The sequence below is a fragment of the Oncorhynchus clarkii genome, chromosome 16 (genome assembly GCF_045791955.1).
Source record: "Oncorhynchus clarkii lewisi isolate Uvic-CL-2024 chromosome 16, UVic_Ocla_1.0, whole genome shotgun sequence".
Taxonomy (NCBI): Eukaryota; Metazoa; Chordata; class Actinopteri; order Salmoniformes; family Salmonidae; genus Oncorhynchus; species Oncorhynchus clarkii.
In genome coordinates this window covers 75,922,993-75,945,859 of record NC_092162.1, presented here as the reverse complement: position 1 = coordinate 75,945,859, position 22,867 = coordinate 75,922,993, and the positions used below count along the sequence as shown (strand labels likewise).

Below are 22,867 nucleotides of genomic sequence, written 5' to 3'. Positions count from 1 at the left end.
GACTTCCTATTGACTCAGTTCTGTTTCACCAGGGCCCTGGGAGACTTCCTATTGGCTCAGTTCTGTTTCACCAGGGCCCTGGGAGACTTCCTATTGGCTCAGCTCTGTTTCACCAGGGCCCTGGGAGACTTCCTATTGGCTCAGTTCTGTTTCACCAGGGCCCTGGGAGACTTCCTATTGGCTCAGTTCTGTTTCACCAGGCCCTGGGAGACTTCCTATTGGCTCAGCTCTGTTTCACCAGGGCCCTGGGAGACTTCCTATTGGCTCAGCTCTGTTTCACCAGGGCCCTGGGAGACTTCCTATTGGCTCAGCTCTGTTTTACCAGGGCCCTGGGAGACTTCCTATTGGCTCAGCTCTGTTTCACCAGGGCCCTGGGAGACTTCCTATTGGCTCAGCTCTGTTTCACCACGGCCCTGGGAGACTTCGTATTGGCTCAGCTCTGTTTCACCAGGGTCCTGGGAGGCTTCATATTACCTCAGTTCTGTTTCACCAGGGCCCTGGGAGACTTCCTATTGACTCAGTTCTGTTTCACCAGGGCCCTGGGAGACTTCCTATTGGCTCAGTTCTGTTTCACCAGGGCCCTGGGAGACTTCCTATTGGCTCAGCTCTGTTTCACCAGGGCCCTGGGAGACTTCCTATTGGCTCAGTTCTGTTTCACCAGGGCCCTGGGAGACTTCCTATTGGCTCAGTTCTGTTTCACCAGGCCCTGGGAGACTTCCTATTGGCTCAGCTCTGTTTCACCAGGGCCCTGGGAGACTTCCTATTGGCTCAGCTCTGTTTCACCAGGGCCCTGGGAGACTTCCTATTGGCTCAGCTCTGTTTTACCAGGGCCCTGGGAGACTTCCTATTGGCTCAGCTCTGTTTCACCAGGGCCCTGGGAGACTTCCTATTGGCTCAGCTCTGTTTCACCAGGGCCCTGGGAGACTTCCTATTGGCTCAGCTCTGTTTCACCAGGGCCCTGGGAGACTTCCTATTGGCTTAGCTCTGTTTCACCAGGGCCCTGGGATACTTCCTATTGGCTCAGCTCTGTTTCACCAGGGCCCTGGCAGACTTCCTATAGGAAATTCAACATAAAGCCAGATGCCACGTTTTGCTCCCAGGCCTTTTGGGAGAGGTGGGAGCAGCTGAAAGGGGAGTTTGAGTCTCTAAATCGGTGGGATCTAGGGAAAGCCCAGATTCAGGTTTTCTGTCAGCAGTATACAGTCCAGGAGAGTACCGGGTCTGTGGGGAACGGTGGGATGGGGCTGCAAGATAATCTATCTGAACTACGCAGGGACCTAGAGGAGAGGGTAACTGCTATTATGGGGAGTATGATGGGTGTCATCTGGAGGTGGCTCCTCTCCCTAGTGCCATCTGGAGGTGGCTCCTCTCCCTAGTGTCATCTGGAGATGCTGTTTTAATGTATTAGCCGCCAACTTACGTTACTTAGGTAGCTAACTAACATACCAGTACATACTTCTATAATGATATGCTATGTGGTTCATAAGGACAGCATAGCTAACTAACATACCAGTACATACTGCTGTAATGATATGCTATGTGGTTCATAAGGACAGTGTAGCTAACATACCAGTACATACTGCTGTAATGATATGCTATGTGGTTCATAAGGACAGCATAGCTAACTAACATACCAGTACATACTGCTGTAATGATATGCTATGTGGTTCATAAGGACAGTGTAGCTAACATACCAGTACATACTGCTGTAATGATATGCTATGTGGTTCATAAGGACAGCGTAGCTAACTAACATACCGGTACATACTGCTGTAATGATATGCTATGTGGTTCGTAAGGACAGCGTAGCTAACTAACATACCAGTACATACTGCTGTAATGATATGCTATGTGGTTCATAAGGACAGTGTAGCTAACATACCAGTACATACTGCTGTAATGATATGCTATGTAGTTCATAAGGACAGCGTAGCTAACTAACATACCAGTACATACTGCTGTAATGATATGCTATGTGGTTCATAAGGACAGCGTAGCTAACATACCAGTACATACTGCTGTAATGATATGCTATGTGGTTCATAAGGACAGCGTAGCTAACTAACATACCAGTACATACTGCTGTAATGATATGCTATGTGGTTCATAAGGACAGTGTAGCTAACATACCAGTACATACTGCTGTAATGATATGCTATGTGGTTCATAAGGACAGCATAGCTAACTAACATACCAGTACATACTGCTGTAATGATATGCTATGTGGTTCATAAGGACAGTGTAGCTAACATACCAGTACATACTGCTGTAATGATATGCTATGTGGTTCATAAGGACAGCGTAGCTAACTAACATACCGGTACATACTGCTGTAATGATATGCTATGTGGTTCGTAAGGACAGCGTAGCTAACTAACATACCAGTACATACTGCTGTAATGATATGCTATGTGGTTCATAAGGACAGCATAGCTAACTAACATACCAGTACATACTGCTGTAATGATATGCTATGTGGTTCATAAGGACAGTGTAGCTAACATACCAGTACATACTGCTGTAATGATATGCTATGTGGTTCATAAGGACAGCGTAGCTAACTAACATACCAGTACATACTGCTGTAATGATATGCTATGTGGTTCATAAGGACAGCGTAGCTAACATACCAGTACATACTTCTATAATGATATGCTATGTGGTTCATAAGGACAGCGTAGCTAACTAACATACCAGTACATACTGCTGTAATGATATGCTGTGTGGTTCATAAGGACAGCATAGCTAACATACCAGCACATACTGCTGTAATGATATGCTATGTGGTTCATAAGGACAGCGTAGCTAACTAACATACCGGTACATACTGCTGTAATGATATGCTATGTGGTTCATAAGGACAGCGTAGCTAACTAACATACCAGTACATACTGCTGTAATGATATGCTATGTGGTTCATAAGGACAGCGTAGCTAACTAACATACCAGTACATACTGCTGTAATGATATGCTATGTGGTTCATAAGGACAGCATAGCTAACATACCAGTACATACTGCTGTAATGATATGCTATGTGGTTCATAAGGACAGTGTAGCTAACATACCAGTACATACTGCTGTAATGATATGCTATGTGGTTCATAAGGACAGCGTAGCTAACTAACATACCAGTACATACTGCTGTAATGATATGCTATGTGGTTCATAAGGACAGCGTAGCTAACTAACATACCAGTACATACTGCTGTAATGATATGCTGTGTGGTTCATAAGGACAGTGTAGCTAACATACCAGTACATACTGCTGTAATGATATGCTATGTGGTTCATAAGGACAGCGTAGCTAACATACCAGTACATACTGCTGTAATGATATGCTATGTGGTTCATAAGGACAGCGTAGCTAACTAACATACCAGTACATACTGCTGTAATGATATGCTATGTGGTTCATAAGGACAGCGTAGCTAACTAACATACCAGTACATACTGCTGTAATGATATGCTGTGTGGTTCATAAGGACAGTGTAGCTAACATACCAGTACATACTGCTGTAATGATATGCTATGTGGTTCATAAGGACAGCGTAGCTAACATACCAGTACATACTGCTGTAATGATATGCTATGTGGTTCATAAGGACAGCATAGCTAACATACCAGCACATACTGCTGTAATGATATGCTATGTGGTTCATAAGGACAGCATAGCTAACTAACATACCGGTACATTCTGCTGTAATGATATGCTATGTGGTTCATAAGGACAGCATAGCTAACATACCAGTACATACTGCTGTAATGATATGCTATGTGGTTCATAAGGACAGCATAGCTAACATACCAGTACATACTGCTGTAATGATATGCTATGTGGTTCATAAGGACAGCGTAGCTAACTAACATACCGGTACATACTGCTGTAATGATATGCTATGTGGTTCGTAAGGACAGCGTAGCTAACTAACATACCAGTACATACTGCTGTAATGATATGCTATGTGGTTCATAAGGACAGCATAGCTAACTAACATACCAGTACATACTGCTGTAATGATATGCTATGTGGTTCATAAGGACAGTGTAGCTAACATACCAGTACATACTGCTGTAATGATATGCTATGTGGTTCATAAGGACAGCGTAGCTAACTAACATACCAGTACATACTGCTGTAATGATATGCTATGTGGTTCATAAGGACAGCGTAGCTAACTAACATACCAGTACATACTGCTGTAATGATATGCTGTGTGGTTCATAAGGACAGTGTAGCTAACATACCAGTACATACTGCTGTAATGATATGCTATGTGGTTCATAAGGACAGCGTAGCTAACATACCAGTACATACTGCTGTAATGATATGCTATGTGGTTCATAAGGACAGCGTAGCTAACTAACATACCAGTACATACTGCTGTAATGATATGCTATGTGGTTCATAAGGACAGCGTAGCTAACTAACATACCAGTACATACTGCTGTAATGATATGCTGTGTGGTTCATAAGGACAGTGTAGCTAACATACCAGTACATACTGCTGTAATGATATGCTATGTGGTTCATAAGGACAGCGTAGCTAACATACCAGTACATACTGCTGTAATGATATGCTATGTGGTTCATAAGGACAGCATAGCTAACATACCAGCACATACTGCTGTAATGATATGCTATGTGGTTCATAAGGACAGCATAGCTAACTAACATACCGGTACATTCTGATGTAATGATATGCTATGTGGTTCATAAGGACAGCGTAGCTAACTAACATACCAGTACATACTGCTGTAATGATATGCTATGTGGTTCATAAGGACAGCATAGCTAACATACCAGTACATACTGCTGTAATGATATGCTATGTGGTTCATAAGGACAGTGTAGCTAACATACCAGTACATACTGCTGTAATGATATGCTATGTGGTTCATAAGGACAGCGTAGCTAACTAACATACCAGTACATACTGCTGTAATGATATGCTATGTGGTTCATAAGGACAGCGTAGCTAACTAACATACCAGTACATACTGCTGTAATGATATGCTGTGTGGTTCATAAGGACAGTGTAGCTAACATACCAGTACATACTGCTGTAATGATATGCTATGTGGTTCATAAGGACAGCGTAGCTAACATACCAGTACATACTGCTGTAATGATATGCTATGTGGTTCATAAGGACAGCGTAGCTAACATACCAGTACATACTGCTGTAATGATATGCTATGTGGTTCATAAGGACAGCGTAGCTAACTAACATACCAGTACATACTGCTGTAATGATATGCTATGTGGTTCGTAAGTAGCTAACAAATTGTCAGCCAATATAATGTTGAACTTAACTTACTTGAAAGGTAATTACTTTATTACGTTGCTCAACACTGTGTTATCATTTGTGCATTAACATCTGCTAACCATGTGTATGTGACAAATCAAATTTGATTTGATTTGGACAGAGTTCTTCAACTGGGTCCTGCGCTGGTTGATCTGGTCCTGTAGAAGCTCTGTGTCTGGGCTGGTGCTCGCTCCTTCAGCTCAGTAACCCATACCTCTAACTGAGCCAGTCTGTCTCTCAGCAGTCTGGAGGTGGTGTAGCTGAGGGGCTGCTCCTTCAGCTCAGTAACCCATACCTCTAACAGAGCCAGCCTGTCTCTCAGTAGTCTGGAGGTGGTGTAGCTGGGGGGGGTTGCTCCTTCAGCTCAGTAACCCTTACCTCTAACAGAGCTAGCCTGTCTCTCAGCAGTCTGGAGGTGGTGTAGCTGGGGGGTGTAGCTGGGGGTTGCTCCTTCAGCTCAGTAACCCATACCTCTAACAGAGCCAGCCTGTCTCTCAGCAGTCTGGAGGTGGTGTAGCTGGGGGGTCCTGCTCCTTCAGCTCAGTAACCCATACCTCTAACAGAGCCAGCCTGTCTCTCAGTAGTCTGGAGGTGGTGTAGCTGGGGGGGTTGCTCCTTCAGCTCAGTAACCCATACCTCTAACAGAGCCAGCCTGTCTCTCAGCAGTCTGGAGGTGGTGTAGCTGGGGGGGGGCTGCTCCTTCTGCTCAGTAACCCATACCTCTAACAGAGCCAGTCTGTCTCTCAGCAGTCTGGAGGTGGTGTAGCTGGGGGGTCCTGCTCCTTCAGCTCAGTAACCCATACCTCTAACAGAGCCAGCCTGTCTCTCAGCAGTCTGGAGGTGGTGTAGCTGAGGGGCTGCTCCTTTAGCTCAGTAACCCATACCTCTAACAGAGCCAGCCTGTCTCTCAGTAGTCTGGAGGTGGTGTAGCTGGGGGGGGTTGCTCCTTCAGCTCAGTAACCCTTACCTCTAACAGAGCTAGCCTGTCTCTCAGCAGTCTGGAGGGGGTGTAGCTGGGGGTTGCTCCTTCAGCTCAGTAACCCATACCTCTAACAGAGCCAGTCTGTCTCTCAACAGGCTGATGGTGGTGTGGTCTTGGCTCTGGTGGTCGTAGGCAGGCAGGGGAGAGGATGGTCCTGTTGAGTTTATCTGGGCCTGAGCTCCTGTTGTTGGAGAGCCTGGGGTAAGGGGAAGTCCTGCACAGAAGAGCTGAGTGCAGCCTCACTGCCCTGGGCCATGACAGTGTCCGTTCCGGTACACATTTACCGGCACGTTTACCGGCAGAAACCTGTTTTCCTGGTCCTTTTTCATGTCCTCAAAAATGTGGATTTGCCTTCCCTGGCAGAGGCCTTTCTTTGTATCGCTGAAATGCCTGGTTACAGCTGTATGCCAGGCAGTTGTGTGGTCTGTAAAATAACAGGTTCGTAACAGTCCTGTTGTGTGAGCAGTCGGCAAAGAAGGTTTCCGGGTTCTCCCTCCAGAATGCTGTGTTTCAAGTGGATTCTTCCCTTCTCTGATTTTATTTCTGCTGGAAATGTTAAAAGGGGGGGGGGGGGAGTCTTTCTCTGCTGGTACTGCTAGCGCTGCCTCAGTGGCCTTGTTGCTCTGGTTACCACCAGGTAACAGTTGGCGCTAGCCAGTAAACTAGCTAACAATTTAACATTTGGCTAGCTAGCACGATTAAGATTGGCAGTGTGAGTTAAAAGACTAATCGTTTTCTCCTGTGTACAATTTAATTACCTATATATTTTTGGCTAATTTAATCTTGTTAATCTCACTCTTAACAACCAGAAAGTTACAAGTCAGTAGATGTTCGTCTGCATGACTGCGTCTTTCTTTCTCTCTCTCAGGGAGAGATGAAGATGGCGGTGTGTATAGAAGATGATTGTAACAGTGAACTGCCTCCAGCCTCTCTGCTGTTCAGAGCAGCCAGACAGTACAGCTATGGGGTCCTCTTCAGCCTAGCTGAAACACACCGACACCTCGAGAGACTCGCCATGCGCAACAGAGGACCCCTCGAAGGTGAGGGAAGCAGGAAGTGGAAAGAGTTGGGCTAGTGAAAGATGAATGATTTTAATTCCAATTGAAGCATTAGGTTTTTAATTGTCTGCTTTGTCTAGCCCGGTCACCTGTCTGCTTTGTCTAGTCCAGTCACCTGTCTGCTTTGTCTAGTCCGGTCACCTGTCTGCTTTGTCTAGTCCAGTCACCTGTCTGCTTTGTCTAGTCCAGTCACCTGTCTGCTTTGTCTAGTCCGGTCACCTGTCTGCTTTGTCTAGCTTGGTCAGGTGTCTGCTTTGTCTAGCCCGGTCACCTGTCTGCTTTGTCTAGTCCGGTCACCTGTCTGCTTTGTCTAGTCCAGTCACCTGTCTGCTTTGTCTAGTCCAGTCACCTGTCTGCTTTGTCTAGTCCAGTCACCTGTCTGCTTTGTCTAGTCCAGTCACCTGTCTGCTTTGTCTAGTCCGGTCACCTGTCTGCTTTGTCTAGCCCGGTCACCTGTCTGCTTTGTCTAGTCCGGTCACCTGTCTGCTTTGTCTAGCCCGGTCACCTGTCTGCTTTGTCTAGTCCAGTCACCTGTCTGCTTTGTCTAGTCCGGTCACCTGTCTGCTTTGTCTAGTCTGGTCAGCTGTCTGCTTTGTCTAGCCTGGTCTGCTTTGTCTAGCCTGGTCTGCTTTGTCTTGCCCGGTCTGCTTTGTCTAGCCTGGTCACCTGTCTGCTTTGTCTAGCCTGGTCACCTGTCTGCTTTGTCTAGTCCAGTCACCTGTCTGCTTTGTCTAGTCCGGTCACCTGTCTGCTTTGTCTAGTCCGGTCTCCTGTCTGCTTTGTCTAGTCCGGTCTCCTGTCTGCTTTGTCTAGCCTGGTCTGCTTTGTCTAGCCTGGTCAGCTGTCTGCTTTGTCTAGTCCGGTCAGCTGTCTGCTTTGTCTAGTCCGGTCACCTGTCTGCTTTGTCTAGTCCGGTCTCCTGTCTGCTTTGTCTAGTCCGGTCACCTGTCTGCTTTGTCTAGTCCGGTCACCTGTCTGCTTTGTCCAGTCCGGTCACCTGTCTGCTTTGTCTAGTCCGGTCAGCTGTCTGCTTTGTCTAGTCCGGTCACCTGTCTGCTTTGTCTAGCCCGGTCACCTGTCTGCTTTGTCTAGTCCGGTCACCTGTCTGCTTTGTCTAGTCCGGTCACCTGTCTGCTTTGTCTAGTCCAGTCACCTGTCTGCTTTGTCTAGCCCGGTCACCTGTCTGCTTTGTCTAGCCCGGTCAGCTGTCTGCTTTGTCTAGCCCGGTCAGCTGTCTGCTTTGTCTAGCCCGGTCACCTGTCTGCTTTGTCTAGTCCAGTCACCTGTCTGCTTTGTCTAGTCCAGTCACCTGTCTGCTTTGTCTAGTCCTGTCACCTGTCTGCTTTGTCTAGTCTGGTCAGCTGTCTGCTTTGTCTAGCCTGGTCTGCTTTGTCTAGCCCGGTCTGCTTTGTCTAGCCCGGTCACCTGTCTGCTTTGTCTAGCCCGGTCACCTGTCTGCTTTGTCTAGTCCGGTCACCTGTCTGCTTTGTCTAGTCCAGTCACCTGTCTGCTTTGTCTAGTCTGGTCAGCTGTCTGCTTTGTCTAGCCCGGTCTGCTTTGTCTAGCCCGGTCTGCTTTGTCTAGCCCGGTCACCTGTCTGCTTTGTCTAGCCCGGTCACCTGTCTGCTTTGTCTAGCCCGGTCACCTGTCTGCTTTGTCTAGCCCGGTCACCTGTCTGCTTTGTCTAGTCCAGTCACCTGTCTGCTTTGTCTAGTCCAGTCACCTGTCTGCTTTGTCTAGTCCAGTCACCTGTCTGCTTTGTCTAGCCTGGTCTGCTTTGTCTAGCCCGGTCTGCTTTGTCTAGCCCGGTCACCTGTCTGCTTTGTCTAGGCCAGTCACCTGTCTGCTTTGTCTAGCCCGGTCTGCTTTGTCTAGCCCGGTCACCTGTCTGCTTTGTCTAGCCCGGTCTGCTTTGTCTAGCCCGGTCACCTGTCTGCTTTGTCTAGTCTGGTCAGCTGTCTGCTTTGTCTAGCCTGGTCTGCTTTGTCTAGCCTGGTCTGCTTTGTCTAGCCCGGTCACCTGTCTGCTTTGTCTAGTCCAGTCACCTGTCTGCTTTGTCTAGTCCAGTCACCTGTCTGCTTTGTCTAGTCCTGTCACCTGTCTGCTTTGTCTAGTCTGGTCAGCTGTCTGCTTTGTCTAGCCTGGTCTGCTTTGTCTAGCCCGGTCTGCTTTGTCTAGCCCGGTCACCTGTCTGCTTTGTCTAGCCCGGTCACCTGTCTGCTTTGTCTAGTCCGGTCACCTGTCTGCTTTGTCTAGTCCGGTCACCTGTCTGCTTTGTCTAGTCCAGTCACCTGTCTGCTTTGTCTAGTCTGGTCAGCTGTCTGCTTTGTCTAGCCTGGTCTGCTTTGTCTAGCCCGGTCTGCTTTGTCTAGCCCGGTCTGCTTTGTCTAGCCCGGTCACCTGTCTGCTTTGTCTAGCCCGGTCACCTGTCTGCTTTGTCTAGCCCGGTCACCTGTCTGCTTTGTCTAGCCCGGTCACCTGTCTGCTTTGTCTAGTCCAGTCACCTGTCTGCTTTGTCTAGTCCAGTCACCTGTCTGCTTTGTCTAGTCCAGTCACCTGTCTGCTTTGTCTAGCCTGGTCTGCTTTGTCTAGCCCGGTCTGCTTTGTCTAGCCCGGTCACCTGTCTGCTTTGTCTAGGCCAGTCACCTGTCTGCTTTGTCTAGCCCGGTCTGCTTTGTCTAGCCCGGTCACCTGTCTGCTTTGTCTAGCCCGGTCTGCTTTGTCTAGCCCGGTCACCTGTCTGCTTTGTCTAGTCTGGTCAGCTGTCTGCTTTGTCTAGCCTGGTCTGCTTTGTCTAGCCTGGTCTGCTTTGTCTAGCCCGGTCACCTGTCTGCTTTGTCTAGTCCAGTCACCTGTCTGCTTTGTCTAGTCCAGTCACCTGTTTGCTTTGTCTAGTCCAGTCACCGGTCTGCTTTGTCTAGTCTGGTCACCTGTCTGCTTTGTCTAGGCCGGTCACTTGTCTGCTTTGTCTAGCCTGGTCTGCTTTGTCTAGCCTGGTCTGCTTTGTCTAGCCTGGTCTGCTTTGTCTAGCCTGGTCTGCTTTGTCTAGCCTGGTCACCTTTCTGCTTTGTCTAGCCCGGTCACTTGTCTGCTTTGTCTAGCCCGGTCACCTGTCTGCTTTGTCTAGCCCGGTCTGCTTTGTCTAGCCCGGTCTGCTTTGTCTAGCCCGGTCACCGGTCTGCTTTGTCTAGCCCCGTCACCGGTCTGCTTTCTCTAGCCCGGTCACCTGTCTGCTTTGTCTAGCCCGGTCACCTGTCTGCTTTGTCTAGCCCGGTCACCTGTCTGCTTTGTCTAGTCCGGTCACCTGTCTGCTTTGCCTAGTCCGGTCACCTGTCTGCTTTGTCTAGTCCGGTCACCTGTCTGCTTTGTCTAGTCCGGTCACCTGTCTGCTTTGTCTAGTCCGGTCACCTGTCTGCTTTGTCTAGTCCAGTCACCTGTCTGCTTTGTCTAGTCTGGTCAGCTGTCTGCTTTGTCTAGCCTGGTCTGCTTTGTCTAGCCCGGTCTGCTTTGTCTAGCCCGGTCTGCTTTGTCTAGCCCGGTCACCTGTCTGCTTTGTCTAGCCCGGTCACCTGTCTGCTTTGTCTAGCCCGGTCACCTGTCTGCTTTGTCTAGCCCGGTCACCTGTCTGCTTTGTCTAGTCCAGTCACCTGTCTGCTTTGTCTAGTCCAGTCACCTGTCTGCTTTGTCTAGTCCAGTCACCTGTCTGCTTTGTCTAGCCTGGTCTGCTTTGTCTAGCCCGGTCTGCTTTGTCTAGCCCGGTCACCTGTCTGCTTTGTCTAGGCCAGTCACCTGTCTGCTTTGTCTAGCCCGGTCTGCTTTGTCTAGCCCGGTCACCTGTCTGCTTTGTCTAGCCCGGTCTGCTTTGTCTAGCCCGGTCACCTGTCTGCTTTGTCTAGTCTGGTCAGCTGTCTGCTTTGTCTAGCCTGGTCTGCTTTGTCTAGCCTGGTCTGCTTTGTCTAGCCCGGTCACCTGTCTGCTTTGTCTAGTCCAGTCACCTGTCTGCTTTGTCTAGTCCAGTCACCTGTTTGCTTTGTCTAGTCCAGTCACCGGTCTGCTTTGTCTAGTCTGGTCACCTGTCTGCTTTGTCTAGGCCGGTCACTTGTCTGCTTTGTCTAGCCTGGTCTGCTTTGTCTAGCCTGGTCTGCTTTGTCTAGCCTGGTCTGCTTTGTCTAGCCTGGTCTGCTTTGTCTAGCCTGGTCACCTTTCTGCTTTGTCTAGCCCGGTCACTTGTCTGCTTTGTCTAGCCCGGTCACCTGTCTGCTTTGTCTAGCCCGGTCTGCTTTGTCTAGCCCGGTCTGCTTTGTCTAGCCCGGTCACCGGTCTGCTTTGTCTAGCCCGGTCACCGGTCTGCTTTCTCTAGCCCGGTCACCTGTCTGCTTTGTCTAGCCCGGTCACCTGTCTGCTTTGTCTAGCCCGGTCACCTGTCTGCTTTGTCTAGTCCGGTCACCTGTCTGCTTTGCCTAGTCCGGTCACCTGTCTGCTTTGTCTAGTCCGGTCACCTGTCTGCTTTGTCTAGTCCGATCACCTGTCTGCTTTGTCTAGTCCGGTCACCTGTCTGCTTTGTCTAGTCCGGTCACCTGTCTGCTTTGTCTAGTCCGGTCACCTGTCTGCTTTGTCTAGTCCGGTCACCTGTCTGCTTTGTCTAGTCCGGTCACCTGTCTGCTTTGTCTAGTCCGGTCACCTGTCTGCTTTGTCTAGTCCGGTCACCTGTCTGCTTTGTCTAGTCCGGTCACCTGTCTGCTTTGTCTAGTCCGGTCACCTGTCTGCTTTGTCTAGTCCGGTCACCTGTCTGCTTTGTCTAGTCCGGTCACCTGCCTGCTTTGTCTAGCCCGGTCTGCTTTGTCTAGCCCGGTCACCTGTCTGCTTTGTCTAGTCCAGTCACCTGTCTGCTTTGTCTAGCCCGGTCACCTGTCTGCTTTGCTGCACAGCTCATTTGTTTATCTTGTTGGTTAGGTTGTTATTGTAAAAGAGAATGTGTTCTTCTCATCGTCCTGCAGTTCCTCCAGTGATAGTGAAGGAGTGGTCCAGTGGGAAGTCGAAGTCGGCCCTGACCCCGGAGCTGGTTCCAGCGCTGTGCTTCAGAGAGTGGACCTGTCCTAACCTGCGGAGGCTGTGGCTTGGTAGAGCCAGTGAAGATCGCTCCCGGAGGACCAGAGCTTTCCTAGCCTGTCTGCGCTCTGACTGTCCTGCCTTACTCAACCCTGCTCAGGTCCCACAACACCTTCTGCTCATGTGCTGCGTGCTCAGGTGAGACTGGGTGTGAGAGGTGTGTGTGTCTGTGTACCATGTGTGTGTGCTGCGTGCTCAGGTGAGACTGGAAGGGTGTGAGAGGTGTGTGTGTCTGTGTACCAAGTGTGTGTGCTGCGTGCTCAGGTGAGACTGAAAGGGTGTGAGAGGTGTGTGTGTCTGTGTACCACGTGTGTGTGCTGCGTGCTCAGGTGAGACTGGAAGGGTTTGAGAGGTGTGTGTGTATGTGTACCACGTGTGTGCTGCGTGCTCAGGTGAGGCTGTGTCTTTCTGTACAGGTATATGATTCAGTGGCCAGGTGGTAGGATTCCACAGAGACGTGTTAGACGTGTGTGTGATGTTAACAGGTGTGTGTGATGTTAACAGGTGTGTGTGATGTTAACAGGTGTGTGTGTGTTAAAAGGTGTGTGTGTGATAACAGGTGTGTGTGTGTGTGTGTGTTAACAGGTATATGATGCAGTGGCCAGGTGGTGGTATTCTACAGAGACATGAGTTAGATGCCTTCCTGGCCCAGGCAGTCTCTAACCAGCTCTACGAACCAGACCAGCTACAGGAACTGAAGGTACAACACCCATATTACCAAACCATCACATTTCCATGGTGACGACACCGTGATGTGACAGACGATGTAAAGCCTGTTTCAACTTGACTGGCACCATGCAAATCAAGTCAAATCACATTTTATTTGTCACATGGCCCAAAAACAACGGTGTAGTTGGTCAGCCCATGCTCGCAGTACACGTCCTGGTAATCCGTCTGGCCCTGCGGCCTTGTGAATGTTGACCTGTTTAAAGGTCTTACTCACATCGGCTGCAGAGAGCGTGATCACACAATCGTCCGGAACAGCTGGTGCCCTCATGCATGTTTCAGTGTTATTTGCCTCGAAGCGAGCATAGAAGTAGTTTAGCTCGTCTGGTAGGCTTGTGTCACTGGGCAGCTCTTGGCTGTGCTTCCCTTTGTAGTCTGTAATGGTTGGCAAGCCCTGCCACATCCGGCGAGTGTCGGAGCCGGTGTTGTACGATCTTAGTCCTGTATTGACACTTTGCCTGTGTGATGGCTCATCGGAGGTCATAGCGGGATTTCTTATAAGCTTCCGGGTTAGAGTCCCGCTCCTTGAACGCAGCAGTTCTAGCCTTTAGCTCAGTGCGGATGTTGCCTGTAATCCATGGCTTCTGGTTGGGGTATGCACATACAGTCACTGTGGGGACGACGTCATCAACCCACTTATTTGATAAAACCAATGACTGATGTGGTGTACCCCTTAATGTCATATGAGGAATCCCGGAACATATTCCAAACTGGCTCTCATGAGGTGCTCCACAGGAAAGGAAGACCCAGAGTTATCTCTGCTGCAGAGGATAATGTCATTAGAGTTAACAGCCTCAGATTGCAGACCAAATAAATGCTTCACAGAGTTTAAGTAACAGACACATCTCAACATCAACTGCTCAGAGGAGACTGCGTGAATCAGGCCTTCATGGTTGAATTGCTGCAAAGAAACCACTACTAAAGGACACCAATGGACATTAGACCAGTGGAAATCTGTCCTTTGGTCTGATGAGTCCAAATTTTTGATCTTTGGTTCCATCCGCCATGTCTTTGTGAGATGCAGAGTAGGTGAATGGGTGATCTCCGAATGTGTGGTTCCCACCTTGAAGCATGGAGGAAGAGGTGCGATGGTGTGGGGTTGCTTTGCTTTGCTGGTGGCACTGTCAGTGATTTATTTAGAATTCAAGGCACACTTAACCAGCATGGCTACCACAGCATTCTGCAGCGATACACCATCCCATCTGGTTTGCGCTTAGTGGGACTATCACAGGACAATGACCCAAAACACACCTCCAGGCTGTGTATGGCCTATTTGATCAAGGAGAGTGATGGAGTGCTGCATCAGATGATCTGGCCTCCACAATCACCTGATCTGAACCCAATTGAGATGGTTTGGGATGAGTTGGAAGCATAGTGAAGGAATAGAAGCCAACAAGTGCTCAGCATATGTGGGAACTTCTTCAAGACTGTTGGAAAAGCATTCCAGGTGAATCTGGTTGAGAGAATGCCAAGTGTGTGCAAAGCTGTCAAGGCAAAGAGTGGCTACTTTGAAGAATCTCAAATATATTTTGACTTGTTTAACACTTTTTTGGTTACTACATGATTCCATGTGTGTTATTTCATAGTTTTGATGTCTTCACTATTATTCTACAATGTAGAAAATAGTCAAAATAAAGAAAAAACCTTGAATGAGTAGGTGTGTCCAAACCTTTGACTGGTACTGTACATGAAGATATCAAATCAAATTTTATTTGTCACATACACATGGTTAGCAGATGTTAATGCGAGTGTAGCGAAATGCTTGTGCTTCTAGTTCCAACAATGCAGTAATAACCAACGAGTAATCTAGCTAACAATTCCAAAACTACTACCTTATACACACAAGTGTAAAGGGATAAAGAATATGTACATAAAGATGTATGAATGAGTGATGGTACAGAGCGGCATAGGCAAGATACAGTAGATGTTATTGAGTACAGTATATACATATGAGTATGTAAACAAAGTGGCATAGTTTAAAGTGGCTAGTGATACATGTATTACTTAAAGATGCAGTAGATGATATAGAGTACAGTATATACGTATGCATATGAGATAAATAATGTAGGGTATGTAAACATTATAATAAGTAGCATTGTTTAAAGTGGCTAGTGATATATTTTACATCAATTCCCATCAATTCCCATTATTAAAGTGGCTGGAGTTGAGTCAGTGTGTTGGCAGCAGCCACTCAATGTTAGTGGTGGCTGTTTAACAGTCTGATGGCCTTGAGATAGAAGCTGTTTTTCAGTCTCTCGGTCCCAGCTTTGATGCACCTGTACTGACCTCGCCTTCTGGATGATAGCGGGGTGAACAGGCAGTGGCTCGGGTGGTTGTTGTCGTTGATGATCTTTATGGCCTTCCTGTGACATCGGGTGGTGTAGGTGTCCTGGAGGGCAGGTAGTTTGCCCCCGGTGATGCGTTGTGCAGACCTCACTACCCTCTGGAGAGCCTTACGGTTGTGGGCGGAGCAGTTGCCGTACCAGGCGGTGATACAGCCCGACAGGATGCTCTCGATTGTGCATCTGTAGAAGTTTGTGAGTGCTTTTGGTGACAAGCCGAATTTCTTCAGCCTCCTGAGGTTGAAGAGGCGCTGCTGCGCCTTCTTCACGATGCTGTCTGTGTGGGTGGACCAATTCAGTTTGTCTGTGATGTGTATGCCGAGGAACTTAAAACTTACTACCCTCTCCACTACTGTTCCATCGATGTGGATAGGGGGGTGTTCCCTCTGCTGTTTCCTGAAGTCCACAATCATCTCCTTAGTTTTGTTGATGTTGAGTGTGAGGTTATTTTCCTGACACCACACTCCGAGGGCCCTCACCTCCTCCCTGTAGGCCGTCTTGTCGTTGTTGGTAATCAAGCCTACCACTGTTGTGTCGTCCGCAAACTTGATGATTGAGTTGGAGGCGTGCGTGGCCACGCAGTCGTGGGTGAACAGGGAGTACAGGAGAGGGCTCAGAACGCACCCTTGTGGGGCCCCAGTGTTGAGGATCAGCGGGGTGGAGATGTTGTTACCTACCCTCACCACCTGGGGGGCGGCCCGTCAGGAAGTCCAGTACCCAGTTGCACAGGGCGGGGTCGAGACCCAGGGTCCCGAGCTTGATGACGAGTTTGGAGGGTACTATGGTGTTAAATGCTGAGCTATAGTCGATGAACAGCATTCTCACATAGGTATTCCTCTTGTCCAGATGGGTTAGGGCAGTGTGCAGTGTGGTTGAGATTGCATCGTCTGTGGACCTATTTGGGCGGTAAGCAAATTGGAGTGGGTCTAGGGTGTCAGGTAGGGTGGAGGTGATATGGTCCTTGACTAGTCTCTCAAAGCACTTCATGATGACAGAAGTGAGTGCTACGGGGCGGTAGTCGTTTAGCTCAGTTACCTTAGCTTTCTTGGGAACAGGAACAATGGTGGCCCTCTTGAAGCATGTGGGAACTGCATACTGGGATAGGGATCAATTGAATATGTCCGTAAACACGCCAGCCAGCTGGTCTGCGCATGCTCTGAGGGCGCGGCTGGGGATGCCGTCTGGGCCTGCAGCCTTGCGAGGGTTAACACGTTTAAATGTTTTACTCACCTCGGCTGCAGTGAAGGAGAGTCCGCATGTTTTGGTTGCGGGCCGTGTCAGTGGCACTGTATTGTCCTCAAAGCGGGCAAAAAAGTTATTTAGTCTGCCTGGGAGCAAGGCATCCTGGTCTGTGACTGGGCTGGTTTTATTTTTGTAATCCGTGATTGACTGTAGACCCTGCCACATACCTCTTGTGTCTGCGCCGTTGAATTGCGACTCTACTTTGTCTCTATACGGACGCTTAGCTTGTTTGATTGCCTTGCGGAGGGAATAGCTACACTGTTTGTATTCGGTCATGTTTCCGGTCACCTTGCCCTGATTAAAAGCAGTGGTTTGCGCTTTCAGTTTCACGCGAATGCTGCCATCAATCCACGGTTTCTGGTTTGGGAATGTTTTAATCGTTGCTATGGGAACGACATCTTCAACGCACGTTCTAATGAACTCGCTCACCGAATCAGCATTGTTGTTGTCTGACGCAATACGAAACATATTCCAGTCCACGTGATGGAAGCAGTCTTGGAGCGTGGAATCAGATTGGTCAGACCAGCTTTGAACAGACCTGAGCGTGGGAGCTTCTTGTTTTAGCTTCTGTCTGTAGGCAGGGAGCAAAAAAATGGAGTCGTGGTCAGCTTTTCCGAAAGGAGTGCGGGGAAGGGCCTTATATGCATCGCGGAAGTTAGAGTAGCAATGATCCAAGGTTTTACCAGCCCTGGTTGCGCAATCGATATGCTGATACAATTTAGGGAGTCTTGTTTTCAGATTAGCCTTGTTAAAATCCCAGCTACAATGAATGCAGCCTCAGGATGTGTGGATTCCAGTTTGCAAAGAGTCAAATAAAGTTTGTTCAGAGCCATCGATGTGTCTGCTTGGGGGGGAATATATACGGCTGTGATTATAATCGAAGAGAATTCCCTTGGTAGATAATGCGGTCGACATTTGATTGTGAGGAATTCTAAATCAGGTGAACAGAAGGACTTGAGTTCCTGTATGTTGTTGTGACCACACCACGTCTCGTTAACCATAAAGCATACGCCCCCGCCCCTCTTCTTACCAGAAAGATGTTTGTTTCTGTCGGCGCGATGCGTGGAGAAACCAGCTGGCTGCACCGACTCCGATAAGCATCTCTCGAGTGAGCCATGTTTCCGTGAAGCAAAGAACGTTACAGTCCCTGATGTCCCTATGGAATGCTACCCTTGCTCGGATTTCATCAACCTTGTTGTCAAGAGACTGGACATTGGCGAGTAGTATGCTAGGGAGTGGCGCGCGATGTGCCCGTCTCCGGAGCCTGACCAGAAGACTGCGTCGTTTGCCTCTTTTACGGCGTCGTTGTTTTGGGTCGCCGGCTGGGATCCATTCCGTTGTCCTGGGTGAAAGGCAGAACACAGGATCCGCTCCGGGAAAGTTATATTCTTGGTCGTACTGATGGTGAGTTGACGCTGCTCTTATGTTCAGTAGTTCTTCTCGACTGTATGTAATGAAACCTAAGATGACCTGGGGTACCAATGTAAGAAATAACACGTAAAAAAAACAAAAAACTGCATAGTTTCCTAGGAACGCGAAGCGAGGCGGCCATCTCTGTCGGCACCTGTTCTAATGTTTCTAGATCTGATAGAGTTGGTATAGGAGAGGATGTGGTCGTATACTGAACAAAAATATAAACGCAACATGCCACAATTTCAAAGATTTTACTGAGTTTACTTATTTTTTATTTCACCTTTATTTCACCTGCTAGTTGAGAAAAGGTTCTCATTTACAACTGCGACCTGGCCAATATAAAGCAAAGCTGTGCGACAAAAACCACAGCACAGAGTTACACATAAACAAACATACAGTCAATAACACAATAGAAAAATATATATACAGTGTGTGCAAATGAGGTAAGATAAGGGAGGTCAGGCAATAAATAGGCCATAGTGGCAAAATAATTACAATTTAGCATTAACACTGGAGTGATGTGCAGATTATGTGAAAGTAGAGATATTGGGGTGCAAAAGAGCAAAAATAAATAACAGTATGGGGATGAATTATTTGGGTGAGCTGTTTACAGATGGGCTATGTACAGGTGCAGTGATCGGTAAGCTGCTCTAACAGCTGTGCTAAAAGCTAGTGAGGGAGATAGAAGTCTCCAGCTTCAGTGATTTTTGCAATTCGTTCCAGTCGTTGGCAACAGAGAACTGGAAGAAAAGGCGGCCGAAGGAGGAGGAGTTGGCTTTGGGGATGACCAATGAAAAATACCTGCTGGAGCGCGTGCTATGGGTGGGTGTTGCTATGGTGACCAGTGAGCTGAGATAAGGCGGGGTTTTACCTAGCAAAGACTTATAGATGACCTGGAGCCAGTGGGTTTGGCGACGAGTATGAAGCGAGGGCCAGCCAACGAGAGCGTACAGGTCGCACTGGTGCGTAGTATATCGGGCTTTGGTGACAAAACAGATGGCACTGTGATAGACTGCATCCAATTTGTTGAGTAGAATGTTAGAGGCTATTTTGTAAATGACATCGCCGAATGTCAAGGATCGGTAGGATAGTCCGTTTTACGATGGTATGTTTAGCAGCATGAGTGAAGGAGGCTTTGTTGCGAAATAGGAAGCCGATTCTAGATGTAATTTTGGATTGGAGATGCTTAACACAGTGTCCAAAGAAGGGCCAGATGTATACAGAATGGTGTTGTCTGCATAGAGGTGGATCATAGAATCACCAGCAGCGACATCATTGATGTATACAGAGAAAAGAGTCTGCCCGAGAATTGAACCCTGTGGCACCCCCATAGAGACTGTCAGAGGTCCGGACAACACACCCATTTGACAAACTGAACTCTATCTGAGAAGTTACATCTGGATTACATCTTCAAATTAAGCGCAATGGTGATATCCTGACAGGGAGACGTGTCCATCATGGATGATGATGTATACAGGTAAGATAGTCTAGCTGTAGCTAGCTAAATTTTCAGATATTACACGTTTCTAATTTGTGCAGAAAGTGGTTTCATTTCAAGCTAAAGTGTACTATTAGCTAGCTAGCTAACGTTAGCTGGCTGGCTCCCTAGCTGACTGTATTATTCGTATCCCAGAGCTGTTTTCTGTTCTAGTTAGAGCCTAATGTTAGCTAGCTAACATTGCACCTGGTTGGTTAGCTCCCAGCACTGTGGCATTGTTGGCACTGTGTTTATTGTTGTTTAACTAGCTAACGTTAGCTGTCTGTCTCGTTAGCTAACGTTAGCTGGCTGGCTCGTTAGCTAACGTTAGCTGGCTGGCTCATTAGCTAATGTTACGTGACGTGTGTACAACACCTGTTGAATATGGCCGGTGTCAGTAAACGTCTGAAAAAAAGCATAATGTAATTGTAGGCAGCAGAGCTGGTTAGGCTGTTTTCATGTTATCCAGAGGTAAACAAATCATCAGAGCATCAAGTGCACTCCAAGAGTGAAACGAGTTTGGTGGGGCTAAAGCTTAAGAGGGTGTGAACAATGCTGAATGGGTGTAGATAAAGAAGAGCTCTTCACTACATACCCAAACATTCAAAGGCAAAAGGAGTTTACAAGTTGTTCAACTTTCAAAGCAGAATTACTTTCCCATTGTTCCTCAACTGTAGTGTATGATATACCATTTTGTAGCTCCGAGTCTCTACTTTTATCCAGGGTAAAAACATCATTTCAAATGTTGCTACCGAATCCAGGTGGTGAGTCACATGTGTTTAGTGAGTCCGCCAGATCAGATGCAGTAGGGATGACCAAGGATTTTCTCTTTAAGTGGGTGAATTAGACAATGTTCCTGTCCTGCTAAGCATTCAAAATGTCTAATAAAAATCGAATCAAATCACATTTTATTGGTCACATACGTGTTTAGCAGATGTTATTGCGGGTGTAGCAAGTGCTTTTGGGTATCAGGGGAAATGTATACATTATTTATTGTATTATATTTTGGACCACAGTGAGGCTCTCTCTCCACTACCTATTGTTCCTGCAGTTGGATTCAACATCTTCAAATGTATTCATAATTTATTGTATTATATTTTGGACCACAGTGAGGCTCTCTCTCCACTACCTATTGTTCCTGCAGTTGGGATTTAACATCTTCAAATGTATACATTATTTATTGTATTATATTTTGGACCACAGTGAGGCTCTCTCTCCACTACCTATTGTTCCTGCAGTTGGGATTCAACATCGTCAAATATATACATTATTTATGTGCAGATAATCGGCAAAAAGCAGTAGTAGCCTACTAGTATGCTAATTAGGGAGCCAAATGAATGTCTTTCTCACTGATGTGATTCGGTTCCATTTACCTAAAAGATCTATTCAAAAAGAGCATTTCATTCATGAACAACCCATCACTAGGCTACACTGGCAAGTACTTTAAAATAATACTTTAAAGTACTACTTAAGTAGTTTTTTGGGGGGTATCTGTACTCTACTATTTTTTTTTTTTGACAACTTTTACTTTACTACATTGCTAAAGAAAAACAGCCTTCCCTCAAGTCCCACCCACAGTGATTGATTGACAGCTCTGAAACCCTACCAACTCTGACTCACAAACATCCTGCCCCCTCCTCTGACAATCCCACCCACAGAACATTGGTTTCCTTACCCTAAGTGTCAAAAGGAGCAGAGCCAATAAAATACCTAATTTGAGGAACAAATGTCATTGTGGCAATTCATATCTTGCAGTAAATCTAAATATGACTTTAATCTCAAGAGAAGACAGGATAAAGGTTCTCTTAGAAAGTAGTGCTGATCATATAGGCCTAAATCATATCCAAAACAACTAACACACTGAATTCATACATACAAGTGTTGATCCCATGAGCTGAAATAAAAAAAATAATTGTTTGGAAAAACTCAGTCTGATTGGCTGGACCTGGCTCCCAGTGGGTGGGCATATGCCGATCCATGGCTGTGCCCCTGCCCAGTCATGTAAAATCCATAGATTAGGGCCTAATGAATGTATTTTTACTGATTTCCTTACGAACTGTAAACTCAGTAAAATCATTGAAATTGTTGCATGTATTTTTGTTCAGTGACTATATTTTATTGTGTGTATCTCTGTAGGTAGAGAAGGTAGACAGTCGGGGGGTTCAGCTGGCGTCTCTCTTCATGGCGGGCGTGGACACTGCTCTGTTGGTCAATGACGTGTGTGGTCAGCCGTTACCATGGGAACACTGCTGCCCCTGGGGCTTCTTCGACGGGAAACTCTTCCAGACCAAACTGGCCCGCGCCGGCCGAGACCGACTGGCCCTGTTCGACATGTGTGAAGGACAGGTAGGTAGGTGTGTGTGACCCCTCTCTGGGTCGGCGGTTCGAGGTCGGGGAGCCGGACAGAAACATGGCAACGTATAGGGCGTATAGGGCGTTCACTACCTGCTCTAGAATGCAGTGTAAAACGGGGCAATTCAAGAGGGTGCTACTAACTTAAACTTAAAACATTGTTTTCTTTGCCTTAAATAACATTAATTTGATTATGCTCTACAATATTATAACCTTAATATTATTGTACTTAAGTGTTGACACTAGCTATTTTAAAACTTAATATTCTTGTACTTAAAAGTGTTGACTAGGGGGCGTTTCTATGTCAATTTAAAGGGGAAGACTCAGGAATACACCATGAAACCAGGAACAGGTCGCTTTTGCACATGGTAGATGGTAGTCTGTTAGCTTTGTAAATGGGCCCAAATGTATTTTGTATTCTGGGGATTTCATTTAACGTTCAAAGTTAGCGCCTGCATTTAGTTGTTCCTGTTTATCTATGGACATTTCTTTGTGCAGTGTATACAGTGTACACTATACAGTGCATTTGGAAAGTATTCAGACCCCTTGACTTTTTTCACAATTTGTTACGTTACAGCCTTATTCTAAAATTAATTCCCACTCCATCAATCTACACACAATACCCCATAATGACAAAGTAAAAACAGGTTTTTAGATTTTTTTGCAAACGTATAAAAAAATAAAAAACTGAAATCACATTTATATAACTATTCAGACCCTTTACTCAGTACTTTGAAGCACCTTTGGCAGCAATTACAGCCTCAAGTCTTCTTGGGTATGACGCTACAAGCTTGGCACACCTGTATTTGGGGAGTTTCTCCCATTCCTCTCTGCAGGTCCTCTCAAGCTTGGTCAGGTT

The 22,867-nt window shown here is 47.1% G+C and overlaps 1 protein-coding gene across 1 annotated transcript in view; it reads left to right on the top strand.

Moving 5' to 3' along the window:
* Positions 1-22,867, top strand: part of LOC139369020 (constitutive coactivator of PPAR-gamma-like protein 2) — an 87,709-nt gene that overhangs the window by 40,437 nt on the left and 24,405 nt on the right. The window contains exons 9-12 of the mRNA XM_071108601.1: positions 7,158-7,329; positions 12,345-12,594; positions 13,042-13,156; positions 21,793-22,002. Of these exons, the coding sequence (XP_070964702.1) occupies positions 7,158-7,329; positions 12,345-12,594; positions 13,042-13,156; positions 21,793-22,002 (747 nt within the window). The remainder of the gene's footprint in view (positions 1-7,157; positions 7,330-12,344; positions 12,595-13,041; positions 13,157-21,792; positions 22,003-22,867) is intronic.